The following is a 25584-nucleotide window of genomic DNA, read 5'->3' on the forward strand; positions in this document are numbered from 1 at the left end:
ATACAGAAAAGCTGCCATTTTATCTGCCCCTAGCAATTGTAATATCTTCTAGAGACTACGCCAGGCTTAGTCATCGCCCCTTGCTTAACTTGCCCATCTTACTCCTAGCTCTGAGACACCCACAGCAGAGGCCTAAGACACGTTTCTCTGCCTTGCTGCTTCATTCACCGTCAGCTATCACTTAATACACACAATTTATTCCTTACCATGCTTGGTTTTTTCCCATCTTCCTGTTTTTCCACTCTAGTCGACCATAAACTGGAATTTCTTTTCAGCTCTTCGTCCCATTGTTTTTTGGAATAAGTTTTTATCTTCTGTCCCCATCTCAGCAGACTTTGTCACAGGTTACTTTCGTTCTCATTCTGAGAACGAAACTTTTGTCCTTTTGTATTTAAATCAGACTGCTACTCCTCAAGTACACCTTGAATGCCTGCTAGGGGAGCAGGGGATGTTGACAGGTCTCAGAACCTCCAAGGAGATGGGATGTGCAGAGCCTGGGAGGCCCAAGAGCTGTGATGGGACTTTATATTTGAAGTGGAATTTGATTTATATTTCAAGTGGAATTTGGTGCTTCACACTTGTAATGAAAATGTACTGACTGCACTTTTCCAAATGACTTTGAATTTAGGGTTTTGGAGTAGTAGAATATGCCCAACTCAGACATTCCAGCAAGTTTTATGTGCTTGCTGAAGCCTAATGGGTGCAGCAATATTTCAGACAAAGGATTTTCAGAAGGTAGCACAGATAATGTAATTTTTCTTAGGTCTGTCTCTTGCATACAGCGCAACTAACTTGCATCCAGTAAACAAGCTGAGACACACATCTAGCAGGACAAATTCTGGTGTGCATAGTTTGGCAAAGTTATTCTCCATTATTTTATCACTGGGAAGAATTAGAGAGTGTTTTACTGCTTCTTCCCTCAAAAATATAATTCTCAGAGAATGAGATACGATGCAGTCCTCAAAAACTGATGTCTGCCCCACCTGGGCACTGTGCTCTGCTTTCTGGACAAAATCCTGTGCTAGCTCTTACCTGATGCTTAGTCCTTACTTGTCTGTTACAAGGTAACACTCTGAATTTTTTTCTTTATATCTAATTGCTGCCAGTTTCTTTCCCCAAGAAGTGAAGTTGATTGCTGTGTGACATGACAGTGAAGCTGCTCAAATGTCAGTCTGATGCTCCAAGGGGCATGGGTGGGTGTCACACTGCTTCTCCTCAGCAGCTCTCAGTGCAGGCTCATCACCCCCCCGGCAGAAAAATCATTCCTGTTTTGGAGTGGGACTGAGTTACTGCTGGTAGGGACCTCTTGAACCAGCTTTCTGTGGGGGCTGATGAGGACATATCAGTCAGGAGAGCAGGGATGGAGGGAGGATGCAGAAGAGGTGGTGTCAGCAACCTGATAGACCCAGGTAGCCATGAAGTCAAACCAGACCGTTAAAGGGAATGGGCTATAATTTCCCATTTGCACCTTTTTCACCCCTTTTGTCAATTAATTAATACTACACTTGCTCCTTTTCTTCTCTTCTTTAAGCATAACCTGCATCCAACCTCCTCTTGAAAGTTCATCCGTGAGACTGAGTACTGTAAAGTGAATTGCATCAGGTCCTGTGTACTTGAAAATACTTAGCTTATCCTGGGAGTTTTTAAACTATTTTCCTCTACAGACAAGTGTTCTTAGGAAAGACATTCTTGTGGGTTTGCCTCTGATGTGGATTGTGGTAGCTATCTGGGTTTATTTTTGCCTTTTTTTTAAAAAAGGGATTGAAGCTAAAAAGGCAAACCTACATAGGGCTCAAGGTGTCACTAGGTTTTAATGGTCTGCACTGAACAATGGGTCTGTAGTTGTATCTATATCAGGGATTGCTCATAGTATTGGAAGAGAAACTTGAGTTAAAGCAGTTGATGCCGCAATTACATCTGGACCAAGGGGTTGGGTAGGTCTCTGGTTTAGCTTAATGAGATGCTTGCTTTCCTGTTACTTTTGCATGTCTTACTGGAATGTATCTGTTTGTGGCTTACCTGTCTCATAGTTCCATGTATTTTGTGCTCCTTTTACCATCTCCCTAAAGAATCTGACTTCCCATTTCTTGCACTCAGGTTTAATGTCCCTGAGAAATTTTTAGTCCCTTTGCTTCCTATCTGTCCCTGTCATTTGGGATGCTTTGTGCTGGTGTCCTTTGGCTTGTTACTTCTTAGCAGGTCCCTCTTACTGTGTCAGATGGTTGTGCATGCAGTGATTGATCAAGCAATGCAAGGACAAATAATGCTAATTTGTATAAATAGTGCAAATAATGAGTATAGTGCTGTAGCAAAAACAAATGACACAAATCAAGATGTTTTTTTAAAAGGCTCACTGGTTCTGCTGATCACAGATCTTGAGATTTCTGAAGAGAAGCCAGATATCGGAAGGCACTATGAATAATTTTGGAGATGGGAGAGAAACTGTGAGTCACCAAGGATCTCGAGTGCAAACAAAACAGCACTAGGAAATCTTTAGTTTGTAATTCATGAAAGAAGAAATTGAGAGAATACAGCACTTCAGTCCTGCATCTTATCAGTTATGAAGTTTGTAAAACAGGAAGGGGAAGCGAGGACTTGCTGAGTGACGTGTAACATCTGGCCTGAAATTAAACATTCCTCAGGGTTTCCTAAAATTGCCTGTCAGTAATCAGGATCTTTTAAACTCCACTAAAATGTTTTGCTCTGTATATCTCTCAGGTTTTCTTGTACCCTAAAAACCAGCTATCTCGTAGAGCTCTCTCTGTCATGTGGTATTTTTTTCACTAGCCCTACAATGTCTGTAGGTGCACTGTGCTGGTGAGCTTGATAAGAGTGTGGTGTTTGTACCAGCCCCAGCACATGCAGGCAGGCTTTTGCTGCTCTGTGCAACCAAAGGATGCTGTCTGCATTCTCTCAGATTATTTGAAGTTCACGGGAAAAATTTATATAAGTCTTTAACCACAAAAGCAGAGGCAAAATACTGTTGTTTGTGTCTTGCAGACAAGTTGAGACAAAAAGTTTTGATGTATAATCCAAACCTAAGTTTCTCTTCTGATGGAGAGAGCTGCAAATCTCTGGATTTTACGTCTTAAGCGTTGCCCCTCCTTCTCACACCTGGTTTTGAGATTCTCTTTTATCTTTAATTGTATCCCTTTGGCCTAGTCTTCCCACGCCCTGAATTGTTCCCTTTTCACCCCTCCTTCCTTTGCTGTTACAGTTCTCAGGGTGGAAAAATACTTACATTAAAAAGTGTGAAATGTATTTCTCTCTGTAGAATAGCTGTAATCTTAATTTAATCCAATTACATTGGCTAAACATATTAGCTGGATGCTTTTGTTAACACTTGACCTTTTAGAAATCTGTGTCCTTGGATTACAGAGCTGAATGGAGCAGAGGTGTTTCATGCTATTGGAAGCTGCCACCAGTGGTCTGCTGGGAGTGTGGTGCCTGTGTTGGTTAGAAGGATGCAGTTCAGTTTTGCCCCGTTGCCAGTGAATTTTATTCCCCTTCACACAAAATGTGGAGAAGAGTGGCTTGAGTGCTCTGTACGTGCTGTTACACCATGGCCTTGTATGAGTCTCATGTGCTTTAACTTGCGTTTTAATAAGTCTGAGGTTTGCAAGCAGAGTCCAACAGAAATGTTATTTAGCTATCCATAAATAAATGCATGTAAATTACTTTATTTAGAGCCTTCTGTTGGTCACAGATGCAAGGTAAAGTGCATAAGACAAATCCACAATACAGAAATACCTGTCTACAACTCCATAGCAGAACATACTGTTTTGCTCTTGGTTCACTGAGGAGACATTATCCATCCCTGTGGGGTGAATCTTAAAAAACAAGCAAATCATGTACTCTGAATTACTCTAACTGAATAAACAACATTCTTCAGAAACAGTTATTTGTCTAAACTTGATTAGACATAAAACTTCTTTTTCCTGTGTCTTCCAGGTAATGTGCTTTCTATTGTTAGGATAACAAGTATCCCCAGATTTAATTTCAGTAACCTGAGTGTCAGGGAAGGGTATAGAATTGTTTCCAAAGATAGTATATTGTGTTTCTGTCTAGGAACAGAATTCATATTGGTGGTGGTTTTCATTGCAGCTTGTCTCTGTTTTGCAAAGTTTAATGGTTTCATTCACTATTTTCATTATTCAAGATGTGTTTCCTTTGATCTGAATGCAACATTTAGGTGATTTTCAGGCACCATCTAATACTGCTTTTGCTCCATCTTACTTGAATTTAGGCAGCACATGTGCTAGTTAATGTGAAATAAGTGTAGTGGTTGTGCTTTCAATGAGGACAAGTTTTTGAGAGGCAGAGGAGAAGACTTTTCCAATGCTGCTCTTGGTGTTGTGTCATGTATTTCACTGATGGGAAGTTCATAGTAGTGGAAATTATTGGTCCCCTCAAAGCCATCCTCTCAGATAGTGAAGGGAATATAACTTGCCCTAGCACTACTTTTGCAGAAACTTAGATGGATATAAGGAGTTTTTCAAAGGAAATGCAGCTCTGCGGATTCATACATGTGGGTACTTGAGAGGCTGTCTTTGTTTTTCTTAAATGAAATGTTCTCAACTCAAGTGAAGGCCAAAATCCTTCATACCTATTCAAGAAAGTCCAGACTAGACTGAAATACGCCATGAAATGGTCACTCAGCTTTTCAAATCTAAAAAAATAGCTGAATTTTCAAATAAAAACCTCATCAGCCTAGCTTTTGAGTGATATGTTTAAGTCTGCCTTAAGATTCCAGTAAATATTTGGATCCCATTGTGATGCATATGGGCTATGAACCTGTACTGATACCTTGGTGTGAGAAGTTCACCACTCTCTGCCTTTCCTGTAGTCCCAATACTGTGTTTGATAGATTGAAATATACTTCTTAACAATCTTTTTTTTTTTTTTTTTTAATAGGCAAAACGAAGGCTGGAGCTAGGAGAAAGTGGCCACCAGTATCTTGCAGAAGGACTAAAGACACCAAAGGGGAAAGGAAGAGCTGCAACAAGAAGTCCAGATAGTCCAAAAAGTAAGGGAACTGGCAACATGCTGTCATCAGTCTGCCTTACCTAGCTTAGAGCGTGTTTATTGCTGTCCTCACCTAGATGTGTATGCAACAAACTCAACAAAGCACCCATCTGGACAGTGGACAGCAGGTTTGCAGCATGCAGGGGTTGCTGCAGAGCTGCTAAAGAGGCTGCAGAGGTTCCTGGCTGCCAGGTGTGTCCCTCTGCCTGCTGGGCAGCCTGCATCCTCTCTGCCCAGGGCCTCCCCTTCCTTCAGCCAAGGACATGATGCTGGGATGCTTGGAGAGGTGGATGCTGAGGAATGAAGGTGGTGTGATGGGATGGATTGCACAGTTATTAGGCAAGGCTCATCAGGCCAGCCTCCTCCTTGGCTGCTGGAGTTACAGCAGCTGGCTGCCAGGGCTTCTTTCCCTGGGCAGGGATTTGCAATTAATGTTAGCTGTACCTCAGCAGTGCTGCACGAAAAATGCTCTTGGTGGCATCCAAGCTGCCTTCTGTCCCTGCAGTGGGACTCTGCATACTGCCACTGCCTAGTTGCTCTAAGTACTAATTTTTTCACATCTGCATTGCCTTGGGCAGTGAGCTTCTTGCACCAGAAGCTGGAGGCTGTAGCCCTGCTGTCCTGTTTCAGCAGTAGAGTTAGGCTGGCAGAGGGAGCCAGGTGGGGCAAAAAGAGGACTGGGGCAGCAGTGGTAGTGATGTCAGAGCAAGAGATGACAAGGGGTCCTTCCTCACCAGTCTGCTGGTTTCTATTGAGGCAGATAGGAAAAGTGAAATTAGTTGAAGATACAAACTTAAAGCATAGGAGTTAAACAACCACAGATGATTTAATTAAACTAAATTTCATTAAGCTATATGAAGCCTATGTTAAACTGAGGTGGATTCTTGTAGAAATTCCGTTCTGTTTGGTGCACAGGATGCTGCTGCAGCATTGATAAACCTGTACAAAGAATTTGGTGTGGGATGAGGAGCACAAGCCATTTTAGGTGGGACTCCAGTCACTTCTTGCCATTATCACTCTGATCCTCTTACCCTTTTCTAAGCCCCAAACAAAACCCAGACAAACCAACCACCCTTGCTCTAAATCCACAAGGTCATGTAAGTGATGAGCATGAGATTTAGATGAGAGATTGGGAAGAAATTCTTTCCTCAGAGGGTGGTGAGGCATTGGAACAGGTTGCCCAGAGAGGCTGTGGATGCCTCATCCCTGGAAGTGTTTCAAGGCCATGTTGGATGGGGCTCTGAGCAATCTGGTCTAGTGGGAGGTGTCCCTATTCATGGCAGGGAGGGTGGAACTAGATGATCTCTAAGTTGCACTTCCAACCCAAGCTTTCTATGAATATTCTTCCATTTCCTAGAGCAGACAAGCGCTGTGTCTACCCAAAGTAATACAGCTAGCTGGTTCTCTTTGCAAAGATGCAACATCTTGGTTTTCATTGAAAAGCCATTGTAGTCTTCAGAATATTTCAGGGTAATCTAGAGGTTCACTCTTCGGTGGGATTTTCAGTTTTGACTGACTTCTGCAGTTCAATGCAGGACATGACCCCTGAAAACATGAAAAAGACCACCAAAGCAGCCGGTGTTCCACCCTGCGTAATACTGGAAGCAAATGAAGGGTTTGAGATGTACCAGCCCAGCAGACTTGTAATAATGCCTGGCTCTTTCCCCTTGACAGAAAGGCCTCGAACATTTAGAATTGGGAGTCATTCTGATCCAAGTATTTAAACTCTTAAAAGCCCATCTGTGAAGTATATAGATGCTGCATTTGTGCATGGAAACCATGAATTGGTCCAAGTAATTTGCTGACTTCTAATTTAGAAGACGTGGATACTCTTTCCCAGTTTGAGCATTGCTTGGTTATGAAGCAATGATGATCATAAATTTTATTTTATATCAATCTCCTCTAATTCACTTGAGTTGTCTCAAGCTGTGGAGTCTGATGCTGATGGAATCTGTCATTGTGTTCACCCACTGAAGTACACCTAAGTCTTGCTTAATTGCATATGAAACACTTATCTCACATGAGGGGGAAATCAAACCCTGATGAAAGCTGGCTATCAGACTGATGAAGGAGAGTCACAGAGGATTTTTTGGGTTTGCTGCCAGGATAAATAGATACTAAAAATACTATTATGAATTCACATAGTAAAAGCCTAAGCAGAATATTTCCATATGTATCTATCAGACTACTGGAAATATTTGCATTTTAAAAAACATATATATTTGCTCATGTACCTGTGACTTTTGGAAAAGTACATCTTGAAATACAAATATGTAGTGGTAAGTTGTGTCTTAATGCGAGTTATGAGAGATTTCTTCAGTAAAAATGAAAGAAGTAACTATAATATATATAATTTCATTTTTGGTTGCTGCTTTCGGAACCAAAATGAGAAAAAAAACCGATTTAACTTTCTTTTTCCTTTTCCTTCCAAGCTCCAAAATCTCCTTCAGAAAAGACTCGGTATGATACATCCCTTGGCCTTCTTACAAAGAAGTTCATTCAGTTGCTGAGCCAATCTCCTGATGGGGTCCTAGATTTGAACAGAGCAGCAGAGGTCCTCAAGGTGCAAAAAAGGAGGATTTACGATATCACCAATGTACTGGAAGGCATCCATCTCATTAAGAAAAAATCCAAAAACAACATTCAGTGGATGTAAGTATTCATTATCCTTTTCCATCCCTGCTGGCTGATTTCACTATCACAGGGCCGCAGTGTTTTTCTTCCCCCACCTTTCGTTCTAACACTTTGCTCCAAGCAATCATCCAAAATGCCTTCCAACAGGATAAAGTCCTATTTTTCTGTTAAGAAAAGGGATGCTTTTATAAATGCTTTTATATAGAGCTTTTATAAATGCTTTTATAAAAAGCATTTGTCAGGGAAATTAGAAACCAGCATTTTGTTTGAAAACTAGATTCATTAATTTACTGCATGTGAAGTAAGTTTTAGGTATGTGTCTCTACCTACTGCCTTCCTTGGATTTTTTTAAGCTGTGGTTAGGAACAAGATTTTGGAAGTAGTTAGAAATATTCAACTCTTACATCTTGGTGGCAGTTCCAAAATGTGTTGTGATAAAAAGATACTTTTTCTGCCAAGTGTAGTTTACGTTGACTTGCTAGGGATGGGTTTAGGGAGAACGGGCAAAGAACTTGATCTGCAGTGTGAAATCCTGTCTCTCCCCTTTACCATGGTGTAGGGTCAGATTTTACAGAAGCCTTCCTTCTCTGTGTCTGCAGGGGCTGCAGTCTGTCCGAGGATGGTGGGATGCTGGCGCAGCGCCAGGGCCTCACGAAGGAGGTGACTGAACTGACTCAGGAAGAGAAGAAACTGGATGAGCTAATCCAAAGCTGCACCCTGGACCTCAAGCTGCTAACGGAGGACTCAGAGAATCAGAGATATCCTTTTTCCCAAAACCTCAAAAGTGCTCAGGCTCCTTGCTGTGCCCTGTAATGCTAGGAGACTTCCTCTGTGTGATGCCATTGAAAGAAAGCACTGGAAGCTCCTAGAAGTTGAAAAGGTTTTAATGTAGTTTGATATAAAAGCTGCTTAAGCAGCTTGAACCTGTAATGCTTCTGGAACGTGAAAAGGAAAACCAGAAAAGGTGATACATGAAGGAGACTGTTAACATTTGTGTTCACATACGGTAGAGCTAAGAACCTTCACTCATTAATGAGTGATGATATCCAATAGCCCTGTGCTTTTTTCAAGCCTAGAGCAAAGCACAGTTTTATGTGTTCAGAAATTATAAAGGCATGAAGAGAAAGTTTGATAAGGTAACAGACTTGTTTAGTCATTACTTTTTTTTTTATTTATTTCACTTTAAATATAAATTACAGGGACAGAGAGGAAAATAATGTAGGGATTTGGTTTAGTATGAAACTTGCAACAAAGTTTCAGATTCCTCTGGTTAGAGAATCTATAATAAAATATAGATAAAACTTCTATGAGCTCTCAGAATACCTTAGGCTGAATTATTTAATGTAATAACAACAATAAATTGCATAAGGTTCATATGACTTATTTTGGCTGTTAATGCACTTCATAATTAACCAGTAGTCATTTTCCTTGGATTTCCCACCTATTAGCAACACAAGAAAGCATTTTATTAAATGCTGATATGAAAACTTATTACTATATATAGTAAGTAGTGTTCAAATAGATTGATTAGATAATCAAGTCGATTTATTCTCTATTCTGAAGGACAGGAAGTAACTATGGGCGTACCAGTAAAAAGTACTTGAACTATGTGAACATTGACTTTTTGACTGGATTTCATAGACATTTTGATGTAACCAAAGATCACCAAGTGGAATGGGGAGTAGGATCAGCACTGCCTTTAGCTAAGAGTGTAATCCATGAAGAGACATAACCAAGACAAAACTGAACATGACAGTTCTGAATTTTTGCAGCACTGAATCCTGTGGGGATGAACTTTGCCTTTGCAAACCTTATTTAACAAGTGGTAAAAGCCTTGATAAAAGCCATTTGGGTGAAAGATGATTATTGGAGTTTACCAATTGATAGACAATGCCCAGCAGGTGTCAAGGGTGGGGAAAGGAAAGGTGATTGACACCCCACCTAGGGAAGGAAATTTCGGGGAGAAACCAAGGGAACTGAGGCAAGCCATGACATCACACCGCAACATCTGATCACCTGTCACTTTGCCTCTCGACTTGTTTGATCCAAGATAGATGCAGTGTGTACTGGAGCTTGGGCAGTCTATCTTGCTGTACTGCTCAGTAACAGCACACACTCACACCACCCAAAAGTATATAAAATAAGTCAGGCTTTTTATTCCTCTGGCATAAACGTTATGGCAGGTAACACATGACAAAACTAAAGAGCTGGAGCTGTATGCCTGTGATCATGGCCAGTTCACAGTTCTTTTCACAGCCAGAAGCACTTTAACATCTCAGTTACATGGATCAGTACAGGAGGCTTCCCCATGAAGTAAACCCCAAAACACTGTCATTTTGACAAATACGTGTTGAATAGCAAAATATTCATATTTATTCTGTGCTTATGCAGAAATTGACATTCTGCGCTCTAGAGGTTTAAAGTAGCTGCTTAAACAGTCTTCAAAACTAATTTTATATAATATAAATTAATATATAAATATATGAATGTTGCATAAGTGTTTATATATATACATCTTTATATAGGTTCTATGTATTATATATTTATGTTTGCAAAACCCCTCAAATGTAAACTGAAATTAGGATTTTTGTCAGCCTGGAGAAGAGAAGACTCCAGGGAGACCCTATACCACCTTCCAGTGCCTAAAGGGGGCCTGGGGGAGAGCTGGAGATGGAGTTTTTAGTAAGGACATGTTGTGAAATGGCTTTAAACTGAAAGAAGTTTAGAAGTTTAGATGAAATATTAGACAGAAATTCTTTGCTGTGAGGGTGGTGGGACATTGGCACAGGTTGCCCAGAGTAGCTGTGGGTGCCCCATCCCTGGAATTGCTCCAGGCCAGGTTGGATGGGGCTCTGAGCAAGCTGGTTTAGTGAAAGGTGTCTCTGCCCATGGCAGGGGGGTTGGAGCTAGATGATCTTTTAAACCCAAGCCATTCTATGATTCAGTGATGCTGTGTATGCACTTCTATAGCATTCACCTATAAATTCCTGTACACTTTTTCAGTGATTTTCAGCTCTCTGCATTTTGATAGCGAGTGCATAAAAATTTTTGCTTTGAGGGGTCTGTGAATAATTTCAGATTGTTGAACCTTAGCTTCTGTAGCTTCCCCCATATAGAGGAGGAGAGAAGCACTCAGCACAGAGAATCCCTTTTGTTCACTGAGTAGTGGCCCCAGCTGTTACATCAAAGGGAAGTTCTCACAGGGCTTCGTGGCAATCACAGTGTAGAGAACAGAAAACCTTGGGCCAAGAGCTATATTGGAAATGGAGAAAATGGAAAAATCATTCAAAGACTCCTGCTTTTTCTAATAGTCTGAGTGTATTGTAACCTGGGTTGGAAAATCCCTTAACAGTGATTACGTTAGCTTATGTGACATATCAAGATATTCGAAAAATTAGTGGCCTTAAAGACCAAACTGTTATAGTTGTGAAAGCTCCTCCAGAAACAAGACTTGAAGTGCCTGACCCAGTGGAGGTAAGGAGAATCTGGCATTTCCTGCCAGGTTATATATAATTTTTCTACAGATACAGCATCTCCTGAGTCCTACTGTGATGTGCCCAGGTATCCAGTCCTATATTCTTACACATTTTAGTGATGTTTCTGTAGAAAAGGAAGGGGAAACTTTAAAAATCAATTCACACAGAACAATCACTATTTGTTCCTTTTCACTCATTTTCAGATTTCTTCGGAGTAATCCACACTATTTACAGATATTTTCTTTGCTATGCTTTATGTAAAGAGAAACTCTTTCTTGACAATTGAAATTTCCTTGGTTTGTAACAATGTAAAGTCTTTGACAAGAAATTCAGCATTCTTACTTCAGTAATGGATAACTCAATGCCTTAAGCATCTTGACAATGTATGTAACTGATATCCTAACTTACTGAAACATGTTTTCATGTAGGAGTTTCTTTTCTGAAGTATTACAGGTATTGTAGAAATTTGTGTTTTACTCCTAGAATACATTCTTGCCCTTCCCTCTTTCATCATCATCATCATCTTTCCTTCATTGGCACTTACTTTAATTCTCACTTGGGAAGACAGACTCAAATATGTTGGAAAGATGGAAATAATTGGCAGGAATGGCTTGGTTAGAGATTTAAAAAATGTATCTAATTCCTTCACTCAAGGAGCAACTAGAGGTGGGGCTGACGCCACAAACACTGCTAATGTTTTGTTCATAGCTGTTCATCTTTCATCCCTACACCAAGCCAAGTGAGCTTAGCCATACCTGCTACCCTGTGGGCAGGATCAGACTCTGGATTCCCTGTCACTTTTTTTTCCTAAGGTTATTCTGCACTTGCTTTGACCCATTTTGGTTTCCATCCTTCTTTTTTTCTTTTCTTTGCCTTTGTCCTTACTTTCCCCTTTGAACCTTGTTGCAGGTTCTGGCAGGAAGAATAAATCATTTTGCTGCAATGGTAAAAGGGTATCTTTTATCAGTATTCATAAATATATACTGTTATTGTTGTTTGCTTTCCTGTTTCTTTCCCCTGGGCATTATGCTTTGATTTTTAATTCAGTGAAATCAGGCAGGCAGAGAGAGATGCACACAGTCATTAAAATTAGCGCTTAGACCTCCCTTAATCCTCTATACCCACCTTATTTAATTTTCAGCTTCAGGCAGTAAGGTCTTATTTCTTTCTGTCACATGCTATTACATTTCAGTGTTCTTTTTTTGCATACTCCAGTCACTCAATAATACCTTCCTTCTTCAACCTCTGCTCTTTACATCTCCTTTTTTTTCCAGTTATCTGTAGCATTGCCCTAAGTACTCTTAACTGTTTTCCCTGGCAAGTCCCTATTCAGTTGTTGTTCTCTGTATTTGTAAATGCTGTCTATTATGTTACATAACTCAGAACCCAAATAATAAGAGGAGCATTTTGTCAGAGAGCACAAAAGGGAGTGTTTTAAACAAGTCTGGAAAGAGGTACCTAATGCCTATATTTATGCTTTTTACAAAACTATTGATGCAATACAGCAGCAGCAGGTTTATTTATAACCGGAGTAATTTATGATTTTCAGTTATAATACAAAAAGCAGCTTTGCAGGTTTTCTGTGTCTGGGTCATTTTGGTTTATTGCATCAGTGTGTGAAAGTTAAGAAAAATGTAACTTTTTGCAACAAATTAGTAGTTCATATTCAGAACCACCATCAAAATCACTGCCTTGAGGGGGAAGAAGGACTTACATAAGTAGTTTGGGTGAAGAAAATTGCGTCTGCTTTGGAGTTTTTTTGTTATTTGGAAATGTTGCCTGATAAGTAGGTGAACTTACATATAGGTATCTGAGTTCAGTAGAGTAGGTGCTGAAGGCTCTTGAGAAAGTGGGAAAGATGTTTTGGCATCTTTTTAAAGCAGAAACATTTATACAAATACATCCAATATTATTGTTATGAATAATAATAAAACCTGTGACCTGCATCCCACAGTTCCATTCCATCAGAATGCTCCAGGCTATTGTGGTTATAAGAAAATGTTTGGAGTTTAATCCTTTATGCCTTCCTTCTTATGATATGACATGTAAAAATGGTGGGATTTTGAAATTTGTGCACTACAGTGGAAAAAGTTTTTATGTTCTAGTCTGCAAGATACATCAGCCAAACCTTTCACATCTTGAAAAAAGCTTGGTGTTCTTTTCAGGTTCTTTTGATTAGTAAAACTGTAGTCAAACACTCACTACCCAGCAAGAATTTACTCAGTATCATCAGTATTCTGTTGTGTTCATTGGTGTAACACCATTCTGATGTTTGTTTTGTTAGCAGAGTGCATTGATACATTTATCTAGTACTCAAGGACCTATTGAAGTTTATCTGTGCCCAGAGGAAAACGATGCCCTCAGTCCAATGAAAACCTATAGTCAGGACCACAATGGAAATATTTCCAAAACCATTTCCAAAGGTAAAATTATTTCTTTGCAATTCTAATAGCCTTTCTTCAAGCTCACATTAAAGGTTTCAGTTTGAACTTCGGATTTCCAGCTCTTTTTCTTTGGCTTTATTTTTCTAAGAAGTGAAAAGCTAAGGTATCAATGTTTCACTATGTATTTCTGGTTGATATAGTCAGAAATAGGTTTTCATTTGCATAATTGTTTAAAGTGAGTTTCCTATTTGCATATCATATATAACCAAAGTGTATGTAATAGTGAAGAAAGAGACAGTTTTGTTCCTTTTAAGTTTTTCTATAAGACAGTAGCGGTAAAGATCCATCTCAACACAAGAGGCAGAAACCTCTGTGTATGGGTATATGTGAAGCTACATTGCTTCACTGATGACATCTGGTACCTAGAAAATTCTCAGTTTTGGCTATGAACTCCACTGAAAAATGGGCATCTCACTATGTTTGATTTATTTCCCCCGTAGATGTTTAAATCTTGTAAGATAATTTTTTAATAGAAAAGTCAAAGATGATAGCAACATTATCATTTTTGAGAAGCCCTTCATAACACATCAAAAACAAACTAGAAATTACATGGAGGCCATTTTTTTATTGTTGAAATGATGCTTTACAAAAGGCCCTTTATGCAGTGGCTACTTTGTTTGATCTGTGACTGATACTTCTACTGAGATTAAATGTGACAACTTTTTATTTTTTTCTCCCTTCTGTCACAGAAGTGGCTTCTGCTAACTCAGGACAAGGTGACTGCTCAGTAAATATGGCAACAATCTCTCCGTTGGCTTCTCCAGCCAACCTTTTACAGCAGACCGAGGACCAAATTCCCTCAAACTTTGAAGGACCATTTGTGAATTTGCTGCCTCCTCTGCTTCAGGAAGATTATTTGCTGAGCCTTGGGGATGAAGAAGGCATCAGTGACCTCTTTGATGCTTATGATTTAGAGAAACTTCCTTCACTGATGGATGAATTTATATACAGCTGATTGTCTTAAGTGCTGTCCGTATCTAAACTATGTTTTTTAATGGAATCAAAAAACCTGCCGTCATTCAGAGTTGTCCTCTACTTACCATAAAATAGCATTATTAAATAAACTAGGCTCCTGAACAGTGCTGATATTTTAATTGAATACTCCCTATAACACCATAAGAAACAACGGAAGGCTTTTCCAGCAGAGCCTTCTCCTTGACCCCGAGCTCCAGTGCCTTGCGAGTCAGCAGGTGCAAGCAGGTGACCGTAGATGTTTTGTCTTCACACTCCCCCAGTCTCTGCTTACCGTGACAAGTGGGCTTTTGGAGAAGGGCTTCATGGACTGGTTTAGTCCTAAATAACAATTTTGTAATAGTATTTCAGGTCGTGCCTTCTGCAGAGAATGCATGTCTTTTGAGTGTCACAACATGGATTGTACATGCAGTGAACGTAAATATGAAGTAATGCAAAAGAGTGGAATGGGATTCTTGAGCTACTTGTGGGAATGTTTAAATTGCTGTCATAATGCTCATTTTGAGCTATGTATATGTCTCATTATGAGGTCAAATACTTATGTCCTTAAAAGCTTTTAATGAAAAGAAAATACACTGTAAATGTAGTGTATATTGCAGATATTGAAAAGTATAAAGTTCTGCCACTTCTCGTAGTAATCGCAGATTTTTGAAAATGCTTGTGTGTGCGTGTGTGTGTGTGAAAGTAGTTTTTGTTGGTTGTTTTTTTTAAACTAGAACGAAGATGCACAGTTCAATTTTACTGCCCCCAGTGTGCATTAGAACTGGTACAAGAATTTTTGTGGTACTAAGTGGGGCTTCATGTTAAGTGCCTACTAGAGATGCACTGTGGGTTTTTCCCTCTATGGAAAACACTTATGCCAAGCTTTGTTTGTTCAATATATCATATTTATCTCAGTGGGTTAGCTTCCTCTGCTTACAGCTTTTTATAATTCTCTTCGCCAGCAAAATGGAACTAATTTTTTTCCAAAGTACATAACTGTAAGTACCACACCAACTGAATTGCATTTATTTTTTGAAGATCTTTGCTAGTATAGTATAGTACCAATATTTATTTTTTGAACGTCAGAGGAATTCTAAGAAGTCTTAAATAATTTTTTTTTTCTTGAGTGTAAAATATTTTGCCATGTTCTGGGCTAAATTAATGTAATGTTGATTAGATGATGCCCATATAATCTTTTTGTTTGCATTACTGTTGTGCTTATCTGACATACTCAGAAAATTAGTACTATTTGTACTGTAGTAGAATATTATGTATGCAGGTTTTCTGGTACCATTGAGTTGCTGCTATGAAAGCTCACACACGAAAAGGCAAGAAGTCACAGTACTAATAAGGAAACTGTATGACTGTGTGGGTTTTGGAATATAACAAATGTATAAAGGGCAACACATAAAGAACTGTTAAACAGTGTTAAGTGTGTGTTTATATGTACAAATGTTTGCATAGATCATTCAGCAGTTGTATTTAATTTGATATATGTTCTCAACTCACACTTTAGTTATCTAGCAGTTTTGTACAATAGAATTAATTTGTAAACACTGCCAGAATATTTTCTAGCTGGTTTGTAATTTTTTAAGAGTTTTTTTAGATGTGGATCTGTAAATAAAATTGTAGTATTTAAAGTTTTCGTCTTGTGGAAGAGGAAAGTAAAAGTTGTGTGAGCATGAAGATTTGCGAGACAAAGGGGCACTTTTGCGAGGGAAGAGAAAATGAAGATAATGCAGACCATCTTTTTTTTTGTACAAATTAAACACTTGTCCCAATGTGTGTGGGCAAAATACTAATCTAATTTAGCTTTGCATTGTATGCTAGTTTAAAAAAAAAAAAAACAAAACAAACCTCTGTAAAATACTGTAAAAAAAAAAAGGAAAAAACCAACAAAAAAAGCTTTTATGGTGAGTTTTGTAAATAGATTTACTAAAGGGTGACATGTTCTCTAGCTGTGATCTTACCACTTCAAATGGATGTAATTTGAATAAATTTTGTATGGTAATGAATCAATAAAAACGAAATTTTTTAAAGACTTTAGATTTGTATACAGCTATTTAAATTTTTCTTACTCTTGGTGCCTGTCATACTGTTTCTTGAAACCTGTTACTGTTTTCGTTATTAGTGCAAACACTCATTTGACAGATAGTTTCAATCCCATTTTTTTTTCAATGATGCTAACAAGTTCAGTGGGGTTTTTTAAGCCAGATTGAAACAAGAATAAAAGACACATGTTAAGAGGCACAGCAGGTGATCCAGAGGTTGGGATTATACAAACTTATTTTTATTTATTCCCTCTCCTTTTATATGAATTAGGATCAGACTTCTTGCGAACTTCATAGAAATGGTGTTACTGTGGGATTAAATCACATGAAAGCAGTTGTTGAAGATCTGCTTATCCTGTCTACTGATAATTCTCCAGAAGTTTCCTAATAGTAGCTTTAAACAGAAGTGTTTTCTTGTGTCACTTCCAACAGTCCCTTGTGCCAGACCTATATTTATGAACTTCTTTTCTGGTGTTGGTGCTGCACCTTTTTAGATACATGGCCATCCATTAACTGCAAAAAAAAGGGAAAAAGAAAAGAATAACAAAATCACAGTAATATGGTTGATTGCTTAAATGTATCTCCGAGCAAGTCATTTGTGTCTTGTCAACTTCCTGCACAGTAGGAGAAGGCTGTTACTTTCTCTGTGCACCTGTACACATTCAAACATCTGCACTCAGCAGTACTGAAAGGAAGATTACAAAGGTCCTCTATATTCTTAATAAATAATACGGGAGGGCTAGATGTCTGTGTTCTCTGATCTCGAAGCAGAGATAGCAATAAATAACTGCTGTACCTCCCTGGCCTGTCCTCAGTTTCTCTGTTCTCCAGTTGCCATAAGCACTTTTTTATTTGCCCCTGGAATCTGCTGCTGATTACTGGTTTTCATATCATTTTCTCCTCTCCTTCCTTCTGCTTTCTGTATCTGCTTTGCAAACTTGGGATATGCTGAGGTGCAGGATAAAAAAATCAGCCAGTTGAAATACTCCTGCTCCTCCAGGCTAGCATGGTGTGCCTCAACATTATTCAGTGTACAAGTATTAGTTCCAGGGAGGTTTTATTGGGGCCTGTTATGCACTGCATTCCTTGGCTGCCAGCAGATGGAAAAGGTTTTGGGAAAATCTGTCAATATAGCCTGAATGATAGGCAGCTATTTATTCCTTTACACACAGGAAAGGAGTTTGGAAAAAAAAGAAAAAAAGGGAGGTTCATGCTCTTGAACCTACAGTAAGGAGTCATCCACCTACAAATGACAAGAAACAGTCACTATATTCCTTTGACTTGTACCTGAAAGAATAAATTGCAACTTGGTCTTGATGCTGACATGAACATTTCTGTTGTAGAAAGAATGAAAGATATGCGAGGTACTTTCTGTAGCATGAAAGAGCTATATGTTTAAAAGCACTGAATTTAATATATGTCTTTTTTTTTTTTTTTCCCCTGTGTGAAACACAATTAATGCACAATGCCATCAGTGTTCATGCAGCCAACAGTTCTCAGCACTGAGTGAACCACGAGGCTGTATAGCAAAGTCAGTGGAGTGATATTGACCAAAGCATAAACCAGCAGAATTCACCTCCCCGTTCTGCTTTTCATGCTGAAGTAAGATCTGCCTGGATATTACTCTACAGCTAAGCAATGATCAGAAGAAAGCTTGCTTGGCCTTTATTAAGTCTGGGAGTTTCTTTACCCACTATTTTCATTCTGAAACTTGACAGGAAGAAAGCATCATATATAACAGGAAAAAAAATGGGCTGTTACCTGTTCTGAGTGATGCTGAATGTTGCTCACAAATGATCAACCAGATTCTCCTGAATTTCAAGAGTAGAGGAAAAAAAGATCTAATTTCCTATGTCTTTTAGGACTCCTCATTTTTTTTTCTGAATACCTTCCCACCCATTTCCACCCAGAACTGATGTTAGTTATCAGAGAATTAGGTTGCCATAGAAAAATTGAGCCCTCGCCTCCCTGGCCGTTTTCCTTCCCTAAGGATGTTTGTTGAGATGCTCTAAACCCACTAAGGACATATCTTCTACTAACCATGACCTGCAGTTGAGATTTGGATTTAATTTTCCCAGCAGTTTTTTGTATTTTTCCAGCTACCTATTCCTGGCAAAACCTAGGACTTCAGTTGATAACTCAGCCTGAGGCTGGTGTCTTTGAGTCTACCAGCCCTGAAGAGGAGGAGGTAAGGTCTGCAGGCAACTGGGAAAGGATGAAATCTAAAGCACTTCTTTGGACACTCAAGGAACTGGAGCATGTGTGCTGCCAGCACAGAGGAGGCCAGCACTGGAAGTTGTACTCCCTGCCACTGTCACATAAAAAGCAGTTTTTCCAGGTAGATATGGATAAACTTTCTTCCTGCAGTCAGGAGGTAGTGGGGAATTATCTGCTCCCTTCTCTCCCTGCTGTGCTACCTGCTGTCTGCGTGCAGGTTACTAGGAATGTGCTACAAAACAATTTAGGTTTGTGAGCTTCCATAGCACTGGGAGAGTGCCTTCCAATTTGTGGCTACATCCTAGGGCTCAACAGGACTGTGCTGGCACAAGGGCTGCTTGCTACTATGAATTCCTGGCACTGGGACAAGGTAAAGGCTCTGCCGGATCGTGCTGGAGCTGATCAGTGTGGCCTATTTATGTCACTAGGTACGGGACTCGTGGGTTATTCCTGCCTGGGAGCTGCTCTTGGAGATTACTGCCTCCCCTTCATGAGTAATGCTTGTCAGCGTTGGCCATTTGGAGATTTTTGGTTGTGTCTTGCAGGCTGTGCTTTGCTCTTTTAGTCAGCTGTAAACCGGCACTGGTGTGTGCCCAGCTGGGTTTTCAACCAGAGCAGAAACACTTGGCTGGTGGGGACAGCTGTGAGGGAGGGCAGTGCAGTGCTCCCACAAGAGAGAAGACGAATTCAAGGACTGCATGTGGAATACTCTGAACACGGAAAAGCGGAAAGGAATCACTGCCCTTATGAGGCAGCAGTGAAAATGCTGATTTGGGATACAGATACCATTGCTACTGACCTGCTAGAGACTTCTTACTCCATAGGAGGAGGTCTAGAAATACATCAGTGTGGCTGTCCATTTTGAAATATTTTCCTTCATTCTCTCCTGGGCTAAAAATGCCACAAAAGTAACAAATTATACATCACACAGTGTCTCACTGAGAGCATCTTTGCAAAGTACTTGTGTGCCTAAACAAAGACCACATAGGAAGGCAAATATATCTTCAACTGTAACAATTACTCTGTCATGAGACCATTAATAGTGCTCAATCCTGCTCAGAATGATTTGTTTTTAAAGAATGATTTAAATGAAGTCCTTATTTCTTTCTGTCCCAGTTCTCTTCTTTAAATCTCACCTGTTCCTTTGTCCACATTTTCTTTTTTTCCTTTTTTTTTTTTTTTTTTTTTTTTTTTTTTTTTTTTGTTTTCCTGTGATCGCTGGATAAGGAAGATCATCAGATAAGCATTATATAAAGTAAGCACAAGTTTGCAAGAAAAAAGGAGAGGGAGATGATGTTTGTAACTAGAAGTTGCCACATTTTATCTGTGAGTGGACCAACAGACCTATTATCTAAAACATCCAGGGTTTTCATTCACTTTCCCTCCAGTTCCAGGGAGATTATAATCTTCTTTTTTTAAAGAATAAACTGGTTCCAAAGGCTCCTTCTAAAGAGAGAAACTTAACATTTGAAATGCAACTATAGGAAATGATGACTTTTACATTCCAAAGCTGACTACCTCAAAATAGAATATACTGAAGATACAATATCAATAATCGTTTTAGGTTAACTGTGTATATTAAAGCCAAAGCAATAATAATACGCTCACTCGCTGCAACACTTTGATCAGCAGGAACACTGCACGCTTAATCTGCTCAGAGCTTTAGCTTCAGCCATCCAACAAACACACGGGTGTTTTACTAAACATCAGTCAGAAAAGTTTGGAGGAAAACAGCGCCAGAAACTTCAGCCATCTGATACTAAATATTTTGACGAATATCGTTTATAGTATTCAGCAAAGTTGCTACTGGCATTGTATTTTGAGGAAATTAACAACGAAAAATAAAAATAAAGAAAGTGCGTTGTGGCCAGAATAGCTCATCACCCATTTGGATCCGATACATCAGCATCGCAGGCGCTTTAACTGATAGGCATCGCTGGGATTGTTATTTTCCAATTCAAACGGAGGTGAGACTCCAAGGCTCGGGCAGACCGCGCTCTCAGTGGCGAAGCGACGGCGCCGCGCCCTCCGCGCTGTTGTGGCCTCCGCCGGCCGCCGTCCTGGCGCCGCTGCGCGCGCGAGGCCTCGGGGCGGGGCGCGATGGCGGAGCCCGGGTGAGGCGCGGGTGAGTGTCAGGATCGGGGTGGGCCCCGGCCCTCTTCCCTTCCCTCCGCTCCCCTCCTTTCCCGTCCCGTATTTCCCTCCCCTGCCTGGCTGTGACGATCTGGCCGAGTTCCCCCTCTCCTGCCCGCGCGATGCTCCCGTCCCCTGTGCGGCCCTGCAGGCTGCGCGTTAAATTGGGGAGGAGGAGACGAAGGTCCTGGCGGGAATCTCCGGAGGGGTCGGCGGCCAGGATGCAGCTCGGGGATGGGGTACCCTCAGCGGGCTGAAGGCCGGGTAGGGGAGCCGAGCCCAGGCGGGCTCCGAGAAGTGCGTGGTCCAGGCGGCGGCCGGGCTCGGGCTGCCCCTCGCCCGTGGGCCGTGCTCGTGTGTTTATATATATATATATATATATATGTATGTATGTATCTATGTATCTATGTTGTTTGCATCTCTGTGTGTATGAGGAGAGGGTCTGTTCAGTCTGGAGAACAGAATACTGAGAGGGGGTCTCATTAATGCGTATAAATATCTCAGCGGCGGTGCCAGACTCTTCAGGTGCCCAGTGACAGGACGAGGAGCAGTGGCCGTGAACCAAAACGCAGGAAGTTTCACTTTAACAGGAAGAAGAACTTGGCATTGAGGGTGGCAGAGCGCTGGAACAGGCTGCCCAGGGAGGTTGTGGCGTCTCCCTCTCTTGACACGTTCAAAACCCACGTGGGCACATTCCCTTGTAACGTCTCCAGGTGGCCCTGCGGTGGCAGGGCTGGATGACCTCTGGAGGTCTCTTCCAATGCCATCAATTCCATTGTTCTGTGATATGTGCATATATATAGATATACACATATACGTATGCTTTAAACTCGGTCTCTGTTTATCAACGCTGCAGTTTTCTTCTGCTCTGTGTGAGGCCGGGGGTAAAATCCTGGGGCTCTACTGGAGGCACCTGTTGGTAAATAGCTGAAAAGAGCTGTCCTCTTCCACCTGGATGGAAATTCTCCGTTGGTATGTGTGAGGAGATTGAGCAGGGGTGACCAAACCAGACTGGCACAAGGGAAGTTTTAGTTGTGACAGGATGTTAAAACAACTCTGATTTTTTATTTGCTTGCTAACATTTTTTAAAAGAAAAAATGTAGAGTTCTGTAGGTGCAGCTTGGCTTTACGAGAAGAATACATTAACTTCTAATTTTGTTATGGCTTCTTATTGCAGTTCATTTACCAGAATAGCTGCAGGAATTTGTCTTTATCTTTGTTTTTTCCTTGTGAAGAAGATCTCATGCATGCATGTGGAACTAGTGCAGATATCAAGTAATCTGTTTTAAAATAACTTCACAGTGTTTTAATTTTTTAAAAAAATTGTGAATGACTTGAACTAAAATTTGCTGTTAATCTTTCTCCCTTCTTTAATTCAAAATTTTAAACTGATGGAAGACAGAATCTGAAGGAAGTCTGAGATAACTTAAATACATCTGACTTTGACAAAAAAAAAAAAAAAAGGACTCTATGGAAGAAGGATAAAAAGAACAGTGCCACTGCTCAGGAGACAGGGAAAACATGGGAACTCTTCCACCTTGCCAGCCAGCGTGTGTACCAGGTCCACATGAGGTCAAACTGAGCAAGGAATGCATTTCCACAAAGGGAGGACGAGTGCTTGTTGGACAGTAACATGAATTTCTGGTTTTCTGTCTGCTAATTCTGCTTTTTCATGCCATATCTTTTTTCCTTTTCCTCTTCCTTATCCCCCCACCCCCCAGGTTTACTGTCCAAGAGGATTTACCTTGCTTAAAAAGGTAGGAATTTTAGTTTGGCTGTATTCTTTCTTCCATGGGTCACTGAAATAAGCTAAGCTTATTTGTTTTTCCAGCTGTTCCATTATATTGGATATTTTTCTGTAAGAGAGAAAAAATGACAAATCAAAACTTTTTATTCCCTTCCAGATACTGGCTTGATAATTTTACTTATTTATGCATATTCTCAGTGGTATATGTTAGTGTAAGAGATGTCACCTTTCCCTCATGCTCTTTGTTGCTAGACTTTTCACGAATGTTTTATTTTTGTTCACCTTTTGCTGCATTATTGTATAGATCCTGTTTCTTTTATCTAGCAGAATGCTAACTGCTGTAGTAGCTTGGGCAGATGCATCCTCTTTGTGACATCATTCTGATCCTTTTTAAGTTAAATGCAGATGTGTGATGGTTCAGCTTACATGAAGTTTTATTTTGAAGTATATTTTGCAAGACTGACTGAAGTACACATTTTCCCAGTACATGCTGGGAAAATGCATGGGTGTGTTTACCTTCTTATGTTCTTCAGTAATTCATTTGCAACATCTGGAAGTGTTTTTATGCCAGTAGCAAATCTTTGGCTAGTGAAGTATAAGTTTAAAGACATTGAAGCCTTGGTTTTTTGTTCTTCACTGTTAGTTAGGAAAGTGTTGTATTTTCCCTCTAAACTGTGGAATACCCTTGTATAATTTCCTTAGTAAGCTGTTGGTTTATGTGAAACACCTGAGTTTCCAATGGTACTTCAGACTTTATTCTAATTAGGAGTTACAGCACAGTGTGGTGTGTGATTGATGCAGTAACTTTTTTTTTGTAGACTTTTCTAGCAAATGGCTTTTTTTTGGTTCCTGAAAATGATCTGGATTTTCATATCTGCTGGGAGATACATATGCATATATGTTTAGTTTCTTGTGGAAAATATAATTGGATATTAGCAGTCTATTAATATATTATTCTAGCCAAACTATAGTATATATGTTTTTTATTTTAGGTATAGTTGTTTAACATTCTGTACCTGAATGAAATTCAGAAATTTTTATTTTATTGTCCCAGTGAATGAACTAATTCAGGTGAAAGATATGTGTGTTCAGGAATTCTAGGAATAGTTTGGTTTCTTTTCAAAAGGACTGTGAAAACATATTTGGATGGTGTCCACACACAGATAAGAGAGCCATAAAGGCCTCTGGAGCCTTTGGTTTCTGTGTCTTTTGTTTTTCTTCTGTGATGTGAATGGAAGTACATCCACCACATGACATGAGCTCACTATTTTATTATGATGCTGACATGATTAAAAATACCTGTATCTTGAATGTGTCCTGTCAGAGGAGGTGAAGGGGTTTTGAGTTAGTAGATGACAAGGAACAGATGATTTATAAATCAGCCCTTAAGAATCTGTATGGTTTGTAACTTTCTCCCTGCCTATGTTTGGAGTATTGGGGGAAGAGGGCATTCAGGAAGTGTCTCTGGTAGTGTATTGTTTTTATGTACTCAGTATCCCTCATATGTGTGATACATTGCACATATGCTTAGAGATACATCTGACTCTTCTTTATGAGAAATGTGCTGTAGATACAAGGCCTTGGTTTTGTATTCAAATACTTTCCTAATGCCAATCTTCTCCCAACACTTCTTGAAGATGCCTGCTGCCTGTGAGTCAGTGCTTGAGGATATTGAAGACATCGTGTCAGCAGAAGATGTGAAGCTCCACGATCGGCAGTTTGTGAGAAGGAATGTTTTTCCCAAAGTGCGAAAACGCAACTCCCAGAAAAACGCTCAGACAGATGATGAGCCCCCAAGTGACAGGTAAAGTCTTACATCGACCCTGTGCTGGTGCTTTTCTTGTGTCTCGTGTGTGCTTGTCAGATTTTAAAAATAAGGTGGAAGTTTGTGTTATATCTTAAAGTAAAATCTGTGTACAAGATAAAAATGAGTAAAACAGTCTGTATAGAATGTAGAGAGAATAAATAATAAATCCTAAGCAAGTTCCTTTTCCTAGACAGATTTTCTGTAGAAATCAGTTATCACTGAGATGGTGATGAATGGAATAATCTGACTGGAAAAATGGTTTCTGTTACGCTGTTATGTGTAAAGGATTTCTGAAAAATTGTCTATTTAATCTTAATTACCTAAATATAATCTGAGCTCTTCAAACTGCAGTTCTGGCATAGCCTTTTGACTTCTGAAATGAGTAATAGGGACCAAATCCTGAGAGGTGCAAAAGGGTTGGGGTTGGAAGGTCATATTTTCCAAACCCACTGCTTGAGCACTCCCACAAAGAACCAGTTGGCAGGACTCTGACGAGGTAGTTTTTGAGTATCTCCAGGACATGGAGATTCTGCAGTCTCCCTGTGTAACCTGTGCCAGTTCTTGGTCATTCTTAGAGTGAAAAAGGTGTTTCCTGATGCTAAGAGGGAACCTCCCATGTTTCAGTTTGTTCCTGTTGCCTCTGGTCCTGTCACTGGGCACTACTGTAAAAAACCCTGGTTGTGCCTTCTTTGCACTCTCCCTTCAGGTATTTATATACTTTGATGAGATCATCCTGAGCCTTCTCCAGGCAGAGCAGTCCCAGCACTCTGAGCTGTTTGTGTTAGGAGGTGTGTTCCAATCCCTTCATGATCTTTATGGCCCGTTGTTGGACTGTCTCCAGTACATCCATGTCTCTATTTTGGGTGCATCCTGTCAGGGCGCAGGGACTTGTGTATGCTCAGTGTGCTGAACTGTGTGTTCTCTGACCCAGTCTCCTTTCATGAAGGGGTACATCAGCTTTGCTTCAGTCTTTAAACCTGTTTTCTGCATCCTGGGATTTGCAAAGGCTGTACTTGTGTGTACATCCTGCAAGTAACATGGTAAAATTTCTTTTGAACTTGCTCTTTTATTTCAGTGGAAATAGTATGCAGTAAGT

The 25584-nt window shown here is 40.0% G+C and overlaps 2 protein-coding genes across 5 annotated transcripts in view; both read left to right on the forward strand.

Annotated features, from left to right (window-relative positions):
- The window catches only part of E2F3 (E2F transcription factor 3), a 41113-nt gene extending 24541 nt beyond the window's left edge, over nt 1–16572 (forward strand). For 3 of the 4 annotated variants that reach the window (XM_041475504.1, XM_041475505.1, XM_041475502.1), the window contains 6 exons: nt 4915–5026; nt 7458–7677; nt 8259–8417; nt 11019–11133; nt 13420–13558; nt 14269–16572. In XM_041475504.1, the coding sequence (XP_041331438.1) occupies nt 4915–5026; nt 7458–7677; nt 8259–8417; nt 11019–11133; nt 13420–13558; nt 14269–14534 (1011 nt within the window). In that variant the 3' untranslated portion in view covers nt 14535–16572. The remainder of the gene's footprint in view (nt 1–4914; nt 5027–7457; nt 7678–8258; nt 8418–11018; nt 11134–13419; nt 13559–14268) is intronic. The other variant, XM_041475503.1, reaches the window with a different exon arrangement.
- Nucleotides 16573–20879: 4307 nt separating this feature from the next.
- Nucleotides 20880–25584, forward strand: part of CDKAL1 (CDK5 regulatory subunit associated protein 1 like 1) — a 380700-nt gene continuing 375995 nt past the window's right edge. Inside the window, exons 1-3 of the mRNA XM_041475400.1 lie at nt 20880–20926; nt 22656–22691; nt 24319–24485. Coding sequence (XP_041331334.1) covers nt 24319–24485 — 167 coding nt within the window. The 5' untranslated portion in view covers nt 20880–20926; nt 22656–22691. The remainder of the gene's footprint in view (nt 20927–22655; nt 22692–24318; nt 24486–25584) is intronic.

This window comes from Pyrgilauda ruficollis, unplaced genomic scaffold, assembly GCF_017590135.1.
Source record: "Pyrgilauda ruficollis isolate IOZ18807 unplaced genomic scaffold, ASM1759013v1 scaffold35, whole genome shotgun sequence".
NCBI lineage: Eukaryota > Metazoa > Chordata > Aves > Passeriformes > Passeridae > Pyrgilauda > Pyrgilauda ruficollis.